Source organism: Peromyscus leucopus, chromosome 8b (assembly GCF_004664715.2).
Source record: "Peromyscus leucopus breed LL Stock chromosome 8b, UCI_PerLeu_2.1, whole genome shotgun sequence".
Taxonomy (NCBI): Eukaryota; Metazoa; Chordata; class Mammalia; order Rodentia; family Cricetidae; genus Peromyscus; species Peromyscus leucopus.
In genome coordinates this window covers 7,970,226-7,983,389 of record NC_051086.1, presented here as the reverse complement: position 1 = coordinate 7,983,389, position 13,164 = coordinate 7,970,226, and the positions used below count along the sequence as shown (strand labels likewise).

The following is a 13,164-nucleotide window of genomic DNA, read 5'->3' as shown; positions in this document are numbered from 1 at the left end:
AAATCAAACTGGGATTCTCTGCAAGAACAAGTGTTCTTAACTGCCAAGCCATCTCTCCAGCCTGCACACCCCCCTCATTTTGAAATGTCTGGCAGAATGTGGTATTTTGCTACAAATCATCTAGTGTGCCTCACGGCTTCCTGCTCAGGCCCTCCCTCCTGTACCATTCCCATCCTCCCTACTTTCTGAAGGACGAATGTCCACAGATAAATGCTGCATTTGATATTCTAACTACAGCAAAAGAGCCACATACTGGTGGACATGAGAGTCTCCTGTCATTACCAGGCTGGCTGATGACTAGGACACCTCCTCTACCCCTTATGGTCAAAATCTGAGCTTATCTTATTCATTTACCATCATGCTACAAGGACTCATAGGGCCTAGTTTTCCAACTGTCCCCTGCCATACAGTCCCCTGGACGCAGGTCTTGGCCCAGCTGGTCCCTCTCCCTGTGGATGCTCTGCTTCCCACTACCTTCTCACTGCTGTCCCCAACACCTGCTTTACAGGCTGGGGGTCAGTCAGTGTGGCTAACCACCTTCCATTCCTCCTTGTGTCTTTAGCTTTCTCTCAATCAGCATGCTAAGTGCTGAAGACCATTCCCTGCATTCTTAGATAGCAGAGATGATAATGCTCTGGCCAATGCACAGCTCCACAGCTTCCTGTTGAATGTGTCCTAGTTCTAGGCTGAGTGAGGACAGCTGTGCAGGGATCAAGCAATTTCATACCTTTCCAGTTCCAATCTTCAAAAAGAAAAGGAGGCAAAAGGACCTAGGGCTAGTTCCTTCCCTTCATGTCCTTCCTGCCCACTTCTTAACTCCCTGATACCGTTTCCTTCCTGAAACGCCGTTAAATTTAGATCACCTCCAAGCCACAAACAATCACACTGATGGAAAAGATGACATGATATACGCAACCTAACAATCTCAAGTGTGAGCACACAATACTACCAGGGAGCGATGGGTCTTGCTGTCTACTTGCCATTTGAGCATTTGCTGTGTTTTTGCCCCTATTTATGACAATGCTAAGGACCAACAAAAAACAAATATTCTAGTAAGGTGTGGTAATCTTAGTACTCAGGAGGCAGAGGCAAGGGGATCACTTCAAGGTCAAGGCCAGCCAGGGCTACATAGTGAGACCCTGTCTCAAAAACAACAAAAATTCAATAAGAGCAAACTCTCTAATCTGCTCTGCCTTGTACCCTGAATTCCTGGGAAAAGCCAGATACACTGTAAGATATCTATAGCCAGGCGACGGTGGCTCATGTCTTTAATCCCAGTACTCGGAAGGCAAAGCCAGGCGGATCTCTGTGAGTTTGAGGCCAGCCTGGTCTATAGAGCGAGATCCAGGACAGGCACCAAAACTACACAGAGAAACCCTGTCTCGAAAAACCAAAGGAAAAAAAAAGGTAAAATATCTACAAATACATGACTGAACAAATGAACACAATGATGAGGTGGAGGTGGAGGTACCTGCACTGTGAGAAACAGAAGGTAACCAAGCCCCCAGGAGGTAACCTAGGTGCCCAGAGCAGTGATGGTGTGCACAATGAGAAGGTCTAGGCTATTCTCAGGCATGGTGGAGGACAGTATGCTTCTGTGGAAATGGAGCAGGGCCTGTGACAAATTAGAATGGCCTGTCAAGAAGTGACAACTCTCAGTAAATGATGTGCCTTCCCAGATGATAGCTGGGTCAGGTAAGACCTGGGACAGGTCTTCCAAGGCGTGGATCTCAAAGTGGGCAGAAGCAGTGGCTGGCAACCTCAGGCACCAGGAAGGTAAGGAGAGGCAAACCACTAAGTGCCACCGCTCCACTGTTTGAGGTTTGCCTGTCATTGTCCCTGTCAGTGAAGGCTAGAACCCAGGACCACACCACCCAGGAAAGAGCAGCGCTCCTAGAGCCTCATCTGTAAGACAGGAATCCTGGTACCGGCGAAGGTTAAATGATGACTACAGACATGCTTAGCAGCATGCCTGGCACAAACCACACACTGGAGGCACTGACTGTTGCACCAATGACAGCTCCTTCCTATTCCTCCTGGGGCCACCAATCTGCCAGAAAATCTGGCATCTAACATAGGAAAGGCAGACAACCCCCACCCCAATAAGTTACCCCAGAGTATCTACAATAAAATCTAGACCAAAGTGTCCGGTCTTGAACAGAGACGAGAAAGGATTGTGAGGGGTTACCATGGTGATCATGAGGACCAGCACCAAGTAACACAGTCAGTATAGGGAAGCTGTACACAGTTCGTTCATTGACTCAGAAAAACACGTTTAGATCAGGCATAGTGGAACTGTAATTCTAGCACTAGGGAGGCTGAGGCAGGACAGCAAATATAAGTCCAGCTTGAGGTACATAAGCAAGACCCTGTCTAAAAAAAAAATGATTAAAAAAGAAAAAAGGTCTATGCAACCCTCATGCTAGCGCTGGAGATAAAGCAATGGATGAGACATGTGGAGTATATGCTGTAAAGGCAGGTCCAAAAACAGAAAATACAGAAGAGTGTTCTAAATTTCCCTGTGAGGGGAGCTGGAAAGTTGGCTCAGCAGTTAAGAGTACCTGTTGCTCTTGAGGAGGACCTGGGTTTAATTACCAGTATTCATATGGTGACTCACAACTATCTGTAACTACAGTCCCAAGATATTTGATGTCATCTTTTGGCTTCCATGGGCACCAGTAATACACATGGCACACAGACATACTAAACACTCATGTGGTACCTGCTGCTTAAGCCTGACCTGAGTTCAATTCTCAAATCCCACATAAAGGTGGGAGAGAGGAGAGAGAAACAATTCCCAAAAGCTGTCTTTTTTTTCCCCTTATTTTATTTATTTACCTATTTATTTTGGTATATTTGAGACAGGGTCTCACTATACAGCTCTGGCTGTCCTGAACTCACTATGTAGACTAGGCTGGCCTCGAACTCACAGAGATCCACTTGCTTCTGCCTCCTGAGTGCTGGGATTAAAGGCGTGTGCCACCATGTCTGGTCAAAAGCTGTCTTTTGACCTCCACATGAGTGCCATAGCATGTACACATACACATACAATAATAATAATAAATAATAAAATAAAACATTTAAAAATTCCCCTTGAGCCGGGTGGTGGTGGTGGTGGTGGTGGTGGTGGTGGTGGTGGTGGTGCAGCACATCTTTAATCCCAGCACTCGGGAGGCAGAGCCAGGCAGATCTCTGTGAGTTCGAGGCCAGCCTGGTCTACAAAGTGAGTTCTGTGAAAGGTGCAAAACTACACAGAGAAACCCTGTCTCGAAAAACAAAAAACAAAATAAAAAAAAAATTCCCCTTGAACCCGTCACTTAGAGAAATGGACTTCAACCCAAATGAGAAGAAACATGGAGCTATGATTAGCATGTTATTGGCCTGTGGGTCACCGATATGACATCATAGCCCTGACTCTATCTAGCAGGGACCTCACAGCATGTTGTAACATAGGCACACATTATCCTCACTCTTTCAGGGTGCATGCATCATCTGATTCCACAGACATCTCCATAACCATCAAATTCATTCATGGCAACACCCAATGCCAATTTGTCCTGTACCTTGCCTCCCTCCCTATTCCCTGGCATCACTCTGCAGCTTCTTTCTATAAACACCAACTCCCAAAGGAACAGAGAAATGAAACAACACCCATGGACTCATTAATGAATGTGGATCTTTCAGGCCATGAACATATAAGCCACAATGGATTTCCTGAAGGACCTAATACTCAGGCATCTTTGTAGGAGCTAGAGCAAGATGTAATTGTCTTAACTGAGGATGTTCAAGCCCATAACAATAAGGTCAAATAAGGATAGTCTTGTGTGCTATAGCAATAATGTTTCCTGGATTCAAGGATGACTACTCAGTTGGCTGACTGGCCAACATGGACCTATCATTCCAGGGCCATACATCTGAACCAGAGGGATAACCATTCATTGTATATTTGTGAGCAGAAGCTGCTCAAAGAACATCCCCCACCCCACCCTCCAAACCCCCCACCCCCGCCGCTCTTCATGTCTTCTCCCATAACTGAGAATCCACAATGCCTTTGCTCTGGAGTGCAATTCCCCTGTGGATGCCCAGGTGGAAGCTCTCTGCAGAATGCCCTGTTCCATCTAAAAGAGAAGAGACTGTTCTTCTGGAGTCCCTGCTGCATCTTCAAAGCCCTGATGTTTCCAACTCCACAGAGATCCTAACCACAAGCATCTCTATCACCAGACCTGGGGGGTCCTGCAGATGCTAGGCATATGGTCACAGTATCATAATGTCACTGTTTCAGGTGCCAGTGCTAATTAAAAAAAAAAAAAAAAAAAAAGCTGTTTTAATGACTCACATGTTTGTGAAGTCAGAGAGAGAGCGATGTTCACACCTGAGGAACAAGCTAGACGAGATGTTAAGACAGGTAACTCAGCTGTGAGCAAGAAGGCGCTCAGGGCCAATATGGAGCAGCAGGCCCCTTCCCAGGTGAGGACCACCCTGCTGCTAAGCAGAGGAGCCCTGAAGCCTGAAAAAAGATTAAGATTAAAATGTACATACTGAAGGGTGGTTTTTTAAAATTTGTTTTGTTTTGTTTTTCGAGACAGGGTTTCTCTGTGTAGCTTTGCACCTTTCCTGGAGCTCCCTCTGTAGACCAGGCTGGCCTCAAACCCACAGAGATCCAGAGATCCGCCTGCCTCTGCCACCCGAGTGCTGGGATTAAAAGCGTGAGCCACCATCCCTGGCTATTTTTTTTTGTGTGTGTGTAATTTTTAACACTTTTTTTTATTTTCTTATACTTATTTTTATTTTATGTGCACTGGTGTCTTGCCTGCACGTATGTCTGTGTAAGGGTGTCAGATCTTGGGAGTTAAAGACAGTTGTTAGCCACCATGTGGATGCTGGGAACTGAACCTGGGTCCTCTGGAAGAGCAGCCAGTGCTCTCAACCACTGAGCCCTCTCTCCAGCCCCAATACTGAAGATTATGTTTTGTTTTGTTTTTCAAGACAGGGTTTCTCTGTGTAGCCTCGATGGTCTTGGAACTCACTTTGTAGACCAGGCCGGCCTCAAACTCACAGAGATCCACCTGCCTCTGCCTCCCAAGTGCTGGGATTAAAGACGTGAGCCGCCACTGGCTGGCCTGAAGATTTTTAATAATGATGAGGAAAATGAAACATTCACCTATCGTCTAGGAGAAGCAGAAGTCCAGTTCTTTCAACAGCAAACACATTGTGCTCAATCTCCAGAACCAACTACTTCATCTCTTCCAAATGCCTCCTCTGTGAGGAGGGCCCAGGCGTTCTCAGATCCACCAACTTCACTCAGTGAAGAATGCTCCCTGGGTCAGTGACCCAGTGCTGTGGCCACAAAGACCTGATATTTGTGCTGTATGCATTTTAACCTGACACAAGAAATGTGCTGCCACAGCCGAAGCACTCTTCCCTCTCCACTCCAGCCTGCAGGAGCCACACACGGACGGCGGGTGTGCCCTGGCCTCACGGCTTGCACGGTGTAAAAGCATTTGGTGAACGGTACCCTGTGACAAGCAACCCACAGTTGGGCTCACATCTCTATACGCTCTATGTGCTACCGGCCCCACTTGAGTTAGCATGTCACAGGAAATATGGCAATATACAGTTGACAGAGGAGATGAGGAAAGAGGGTCCGACTGGAGGCCGTGTGTACCTGTGGTGGAGCTCGGCAGAAGGGGCCAGGGGGGCACAAGCTGACTCTCCAAAGCACAAGTTAACACTAAGCACTTCCGAAGCCAAGCCTATCCCTTCCCACACTTCACTGCTGGAAAAGCAACCTCAAAGCCCATCTGAGCAGGACTATCACACCCTGGGACATCCAGTCAAATGGCAGTCAGGGTGGCCCCGCTGGTGCAGGGGTCCCCTCATATGCCCCAGAAAAGAAAACCATGGCTCTTCCTTTCCTGCACTGAAAGATGTCTGCTGTAGACCGGGGATGAGAGCAGGAGCTTGGGAGGGAGGTACTGAGAAGATCCAACACTGGTACTCAGAAAGAAAGGTCCTCCACTGAAGTACTGGTGATCAGCACCCTCGACAAGTCCTAAGTCTTAAAGAGTGGGAGAAGTCTTGCTCACACGCTCAGCTGTTGTTTTCAAAACCGCCAGTGCTCGGAGCAGTAAGACAGGACTAACAAGACCCCAGAGAACGAGGCAAAGAGGCAGAGAAAAGGGACCCAGGAAGAGAACAGGAAGGTAAAATGAATCCAGTGATAGCAGAACGAGAGGCCCATTGCACATTAATTCCTCCGGAGTCAGCAGTCCCAGGAGCCTGTGATCCAGTCCCACCTACTGTTAACTACAATTTTACCTTAAACACCCAAATTAAGAGACAAGCTCAGGCAAGTACCAGTGATGCAATCTACCTTGTGTATGTTTTGTCGTGTACCCGGAAGTTAACAAGAATCACATCGCGGCCAGTGTATTTTCTCCCTGCATAGGGTGCGGTATCCGTGAGCGTTTGCTCAGGGACAGTGCGGTGAGGACCCGGCCCATGGTGCGGTATCTGCCGCACGGCCCATTCCAGGCCCCAGGGGACTCCAAAGACCTGCCGCTGAGACTTCTTACTAGCCGGTGGCCGCCAGCCCGGCCCGCGCCCGCTCGCCGACAGCTCTCCAGGGCAGGACTGGGGGGTACCGCAGCGACACGCGCAGAGGACGCCCGCGCCCGCGCCAGGCCGCTCCCGCCCCGCGCGCCCACCGCCAAACCCGGCCTACCGTTGCTGTAGGCGTACGGGGACTCCGCTGCGCCGTCCTGAAGGCTCTCCAGGATCTCGCCCTTGCCCACGTCGCTGTCGCCCACCAGCAGGAACTTGAGCAGGTAATCGTAGCTCTTCACTGGGCTGCCCTGGGTGCCCATCCTCCCGCCCGCCGCACCGCGGCCCACGGCGCCACCGCCGGACCTGCGGGCGAAGGCTGGTGAGCGGTCGTGCGGTCTCCACGCTAATGCTCCCGCCCGCAGGCCAACGCCCCCAGCGCACCCACCCAGCTGCCTCCAGCTTCACCTCAGCCTCCTGGCCGCCGCCGCCGCCCGCCGCTTCCCGCACAGCACCGCGCAGCCCCGCAGCCCCGCCCCCGGATGCGCAGCCGCCATTGGCCACCCTCCGCCGGCCCTCCCCGGGCCATTGGCCTGGCAGCCTGGCCGTCACGGTCGCCCCGCCCCCACGTCTCCCCACACACAGTGCCGCCGAGCCCCCGGTCGCCCCGCCCTGCCCACTCGCCACTACTATTGGTCTCCTGCCACCCTCTCCCCCACCACTGTTGGTCTATAGCCTTGTCCGTCAACGCAGTCCCGTCCCCGCCGTTTCGTACACAGTGTTGCGGAGGCTGGCTATTCCCCGCCTCCTCACAGTGACCATTGGTTACTTCCCCTGGTTTCCCTGACTCATTGGCCGCCCTTGCACGTCCGTCCGAACTACTGCCCTACTGCTTCCTGCAGACTGCCTCAGAGCCATAGCAGCCCGGTTCACGGACCCTGCAACCGCCTGGCCTCCCGTCCCCTCCTTATCACCATTGGCTACTGCTGCTAAGGCATTTGTGCCATCTCCCATCGATCATACCCTTCTAGGCCCACCCCTTTCCTAATTCTCGCCAATCAAGAGTCAAACATTGCACAAGTCTGCCCCTCCCCCTCCGTGGACTAGCTGCGGACAGCGACAGCTCCTGCCAAAGGCGACATGGCTGAGTCCGGGAGGGCCAGGCTATCTATCAAGCGGCGGTGGCCGCTCTCACAGAGACCCAGAAGGGAAGAAACACGACTTGGATGTACCACCTCGGGCTCGCTTTCCCCGGGGTCAGGGCGGGGACAGCCAATTAGTGCTCTTCGCGGCAGGGGGCGAGGCTCTCTCCCAGGTTGACTATTTTGGGAGGCGGGACTTCCTCCTGGCTGTGGAATGGGCGGAGCTGCGGCCGAGAGGTTAGGCCCACGGGTGACTGCTGAAGTCCTCTTCTGAGCTGCACTTGCAGGGGCTCTTGTGGGGACCTCTTTCTCAGTGGGGATCCTGGAGCTGTGAATCAGCGACGGACAGCGCTGGCCCAGCTGACTCCAGGGTAGGCAACCCGTGGCAGGTGCACTCTTTCGGCCAGCGGACTAGAGGGCCATGGACAGCGTTCTTCATGAGTGCATTCACAAGCCATTTAATCAATTGCAAGAAATTCAAAAAGTAAACACAGGTTGGGGCCAACGCACTTGCAATATAGGCCTGAAGATATGAGTTCGCTCTCTCTCCTGTGGCCTTCCATCTGTAGTTCCCCCCCACCCCGACCCCGGCTCCTATTGTAAGAAAGGAAGTAAAGACAAAAAACTTGTCCAGAAGTTCCAGGGCTAGGTGGCCTGGAATAAGCAGCAAGCGGTGAACATGAGAAACCCTGTCTTAAGGTGGAAGACCTGAACTGACGTCTGAAAGTTGTCCTATGACCTCTACACAACATGGGCACGTGTGCTGCGCACACACACACACACACACACACACACACACACACACACACACACACACACACTGTAACTTGGAACAGTTTTTACCTGTCTGTGCAGACTTCCTGAATATACAATCAAATAATAGATAAAATGAGGTGCTGGATGAAGAGCTGACTCAGCAGGTTCAGAGCACTTGTTGCTGGTTCGTTCCCAACACCAACACCAACATGATGGCTTACAACTGCCTTGTTTCAAGGGATCTACACCTGACCTTCACAGGCACAAGGCACACATGTGATCATGGATATACACAAAAGACAAAGCAGCCTTCTGTACCTTCTGGGCCACCAACCAGCTCCCAAATCATGACACAGAGACTTATTATTAGTTTTAAATTTCTGGCTAGCTCTTTTTAACATAAATTAACCTGTTTCTCCTTATCTACCCTTGCCTCGGGGCTTATTACTTTCTTACATCTGTATACCTTGCTTTCTTTGCTTCTCCGTGTCTGGCTGGCTTTCGCCTGGCTTCTTGCTCTAGGCACCTTTCTCCTTCTCTTGTTCTTCCTTCTCCTCTCAAGCCTAGATTTCTCCTATTTATTATCTCTGCCTCACAGCCCTGTCTATCCTTCTTCTGCCTAGCTATTGGCCTTTCAACTCTTTATTAGACCAATCGGGTGCCTTAGGCAGGCAAGGTGAAACAAATGCAACACATCTTTACATAAAATGTAGCATAAACAAAAGTAACACGTGGTTTACACAGAGAAACACTGTCTGGGGAAAAAAAAGATAATAAACTGTGTGATGGCATAAGCTTATGATCCCACCTGCTCGGGAAGTTGAGACAGGAGGCCAAAAGAGAGGTTGCCATCAAAGCTGACTCAGATGCAGCCCCTGGAACTTGGGTGTTGGTTCTTCATATGACGACACTTTCTGACACACAAATCTGTACAGGGAAAGCCAGGGCACTACCAGTGATCAGGTGCCCTTGGAGTACTGAGCATGCCCACAGCTGACATCTCCCCTGGTTGCCAGTAAGGCAAGGAACAGGACCAGGCAAGAAGCCCCAGCCCAGCAGGTTGACTGTCACATGCCTATAGTCCTAATACTCAGGAGGATGAGGCAGGAGGATGGCCATGAGTTCAAGATCAGCTTGAACCACAAAATAAAACCCTAGCTTTAAAGGAAAGTGCTTGAAAGATGTTAAGAATGGTTGCTGTACTTGTGGAGGTATGGAGTTTGGTTCCCAATACCACATCCCACAGTTCACAACCACCTACAACTCCATTGTCAGGGGATCCAATGCCCACTTGTGCCCATCTTGGGCACCCACACTCACATGCACATACACTCACACAGACACAAATGTATAATTAGAAACAAACCTTTTTAGATCCTCATGCCAACAATGGCCAAGCTGGGTGATGCAGAGTTGCCTTGTCTGGAGGCCACAGAAGAGCAGGTACAAGTTACAGCAGATGCTGAGCTGTGATGGGATAAGAATGTGGAAAGGGACATCTACCAGACTCCCACACTGAAAATATCTCTTTAGCTGTGTGAAGACTTCATCAACACTACTACTGCCATCCCCACGGATTGGTTTTCCCAGATTGTACAGAAAGGAGGTCAGTGGCCAGGCGGTGGTGGCACACGCCTTTAATCCCAGCACTCGGGAGGCAGAAGCAGGAGGATCTCTGTGAGTTCGAGGCCAGCCTGGTCTCCAAAGCGAGTTCCAGGAAAGGCGCAAAGCTACACAGAGAAACCCTGTCTCGAAAAACAAAACAAAACAAACAAACAAAAGGAGGTCAGTGGAAAATCCTTCAAGAGAATGGCAAATAATACAAAGTACTTGACATTAAGCAGACTGAATGATCAGTGGATGGAGAGCTGTCAATCTAACGTCAGTTAGCATCAGGCACATACTAAGTGTGTTGATGCTAAAAAGTAACAAATGTTCAAAAAGTGAAACTGGAATCCAGTAATTCCAGGTGATATATCACCAGCTATTTAATAAATGTGAGGTCTCAAAAAAATAATTATATCTTGTTAAACACATTCACACACAAGCCAGCCATTATACTTGGGAGGCTGAACAGGAGGACTGTCTCAGGTTCAAGACCTGGCCTACAGAGGCCCTGCCTCAAACACACACAAACCAACATAGACAGGGGTCTTTCCTCTTTTTCCCCCAAGGGATTGCTGGGCCTAGGCCTTGCCTCCAGCAGTAGGTGCCCTTCATTCAAGGCAGCCACACACTGAGTAACTAGCTCCCTCAAAAGTTGAGGACATGGCCTTTGTGAGCATCTTGACCCTGTGGACTGCCACTTGGTTTGCTACAGTATTCAGGAAAGTTTCTGTGAGGGGCAGTGCCAGGGAAATACTAACAGAGTTCTCCTCACTTGCCTTCAGGGATAGGCTTTCCTGCTATTCTCTTGGTCAGGGTATGTAGGGTGGAAGCTCCTGGGTCCAGGAGTGCAGAACCACACTGAGGCCTTCCAGCAAGACTTCTCAGATCACAGGTTTTTTTTTGTTTGTTTGTTTTTGTTTTTGTTTTTGAGACAGGGTTTCTCTTTGTAGCTTTGTGCCTTTCCTGGAACTCACTTGGTAGCCCAGGCTGGCCTCAAACTCACAGAGATCCGCCTGCCTCTGCCTCCCAAGTCCTGGGATTAAAGGCATGCGCCACCACCACCCGGCTCTCAGCACACTCTTAATCTCCAAAAGATCCCAGAAGTTATTGCCTGCATCTTTTTTTCATGCTATACTTTTTTGCCCAGGAGAGGCCATTTGCTGGACTCTGGGTCACAGTAGATTAGTAAGAAATATCACACCCATCCACAGGCCAACAGCAACCCAAAAAGTCCTGACCTTCAGCTGATGAGTTGAGGATGGAGTCCCTAGAGAGCCAGAACCTACTTGTCAGTGAGATCCTTTTCTGTAGGGGCCACTGTGCCCAGCCTAGTCTATATTCTGAAGGCTCTCACCCCCTGAACTGGCAGCAATGTCTGTGAGAACCTTTCTTCTGAGGTGTAAGCCTTGAATCAGTGATGCTCATTCATTGGTGCTGAGTCTATCTGGAAGGGATTGCAGAGACTATAAATCACAGACAGCCTGTGGCAGGTGAATTCAGGTGTTGACTTGACTATATTAAAGAATACTGAGAGAACTGGTCACACTTTATCTTGAGGCTCTCTGTGAGAATATTTCCAGAAACAGAGATGGGCCTGAGTCTGAGTGAACTGAGCCAGCATGGTGGTGGCTCACACCTTTTTTCACAGCTTGTGAGGCGGGACTCATGGGTGGTAAGAATTAAAGTCATGAAGGTGGCTCCCATGGTGGCATTAGTGGCTTTAGGAGAACTGAGCTAGCACACTTAGGTGGGACCCTAAGTCCTCAGAGAGCTCTGGGAATCATACAAGAAGACAGACCCTGGGCCCTGTGTCCAGGAAGCTCAGAGGTACCCACAGAAACTTCAGTTGGCCTGGAAACAGAACTCAGTTGACAGTTTGTCTAGCATGCATGAAACCCTGGGTTTGATCCTGAGCACTGCATAAGCTGTGTGTTGCATAACTATAATCTCAACACTCGAGAAGTAGAGGCAGGCAGATCAGCAGCTCAAGGTCATCCTTAGCTACATAGCCAGCTTCAGACCAGCCTGAGATACATGAGACCCTGTTTCAAAAAAGAAAGAAGTTTCAATGACTCAGAAGTCCAGGCCTTAGCCTGGCAGCAAGGAGGAGCCCCACAGTAGACAGATCCAGACACCTGGACTGACACTGCAGCTAGTGGAGAAAAAATGAGGAGGGCAGGCCATTTCCGCGTCCCAAGTGTCTGGAGAGAAGCTTCTAGTTATAAAGGAAGGCAGCTTGCGACGGGAACCCTGACAGCTCCTGGGGAAAGCCACCAGTCTGACAGCACTAGGAACCTGTCTACCAAGGTAATGCTGACACAGACAAGAGTCCTTGTTGTTACACATGCACTGGCTACGTCTGAGAATCCTCAGACAAACCTCCAAGGACACAGCTTTCTGCAGGAGGCAACTCTTGTAGCTTCCTCTGCCAGCTCTGGTGCCAGGTCCTGACTGGTTCCCAGAAGGGCAGACAGCCCAGCACTCTGCTGCACAGAAAGACAGCTGCCAGGCAAATCTCATGACAGGGCTGCACAAGGGCCAGCTGGGCTGAGATCAGCACCTTCTCCTGACGGGAGTCCAGGAGTTTAGGGGTGACAGCAGGCAGCTAAAGGATGTGTAAGGGTGGCCCGGCAGAGCAGGGAAAGGATGCATGCACCGGAAGTGGTAACCTGTGTACAGATGCACTCCAAATGGTTACCAAGAAGCCCAGGTCCAAGGCCTCTGCATTTGGACCAAGAGACAGCTGTGTGTGTGTTGGGGGCGGTGATGGCTACCTAAAGTATAACCTCCTCCAGTACTGTAAATGAGAGCCACTTTGAGCAGGCTCTAGATGGGCACTTGATCACACAGGGAGCAGGCTCTAGATGGGCACTTGATCACACTCTTGGCACTTCCCAGCTGGTCCTTTGTGGAGTCCCGGGCTAGGAAGAAACTGAGGCCTTCCTCTCCTAACCAGGACAACAGGCCTGGAGGCCTGTGAAGACTGCAGGTGGTAAGAGTCAGTTCAAATCGGGCAGTGGCGGCCCACGCCTTCAATCCCAGCACTCGGGAGGCTGAGGCAGGCAGATTTTTGAGTTAGAGGCCAGCCTGGTCTACACAGCAAGTTCTGGAACAG

At 50.2% G+C, this 13,164-nt stretch overlaps 1 protein-coding gene across 1 annotated transcript in view; it reads right to left on the bottom strand.

The window, feature by feature from the left end:
• The window catches only part of Rab40c (RAB40C, member RAS oncogene family), a 36,837-nt gene extending 29,956 nt beyond the window's left edge, over positions 1-6,881 (bottom strand). Inside the window, exon 1 of the mRNA XM_028854582.2 lies at positions 6,725-6,881. Coding sequence (XP_028710415.1) covers positions 6,725-6,866 — 142 coding nt within the window. The 5' untranslated portion in view covers positions 6,867-6,881. The remainder of the gene's footprint in view (positions 1-6,724) is intronic.
• Positions 6,882-13,164: the final 6,283 nt, after the last annotated feature.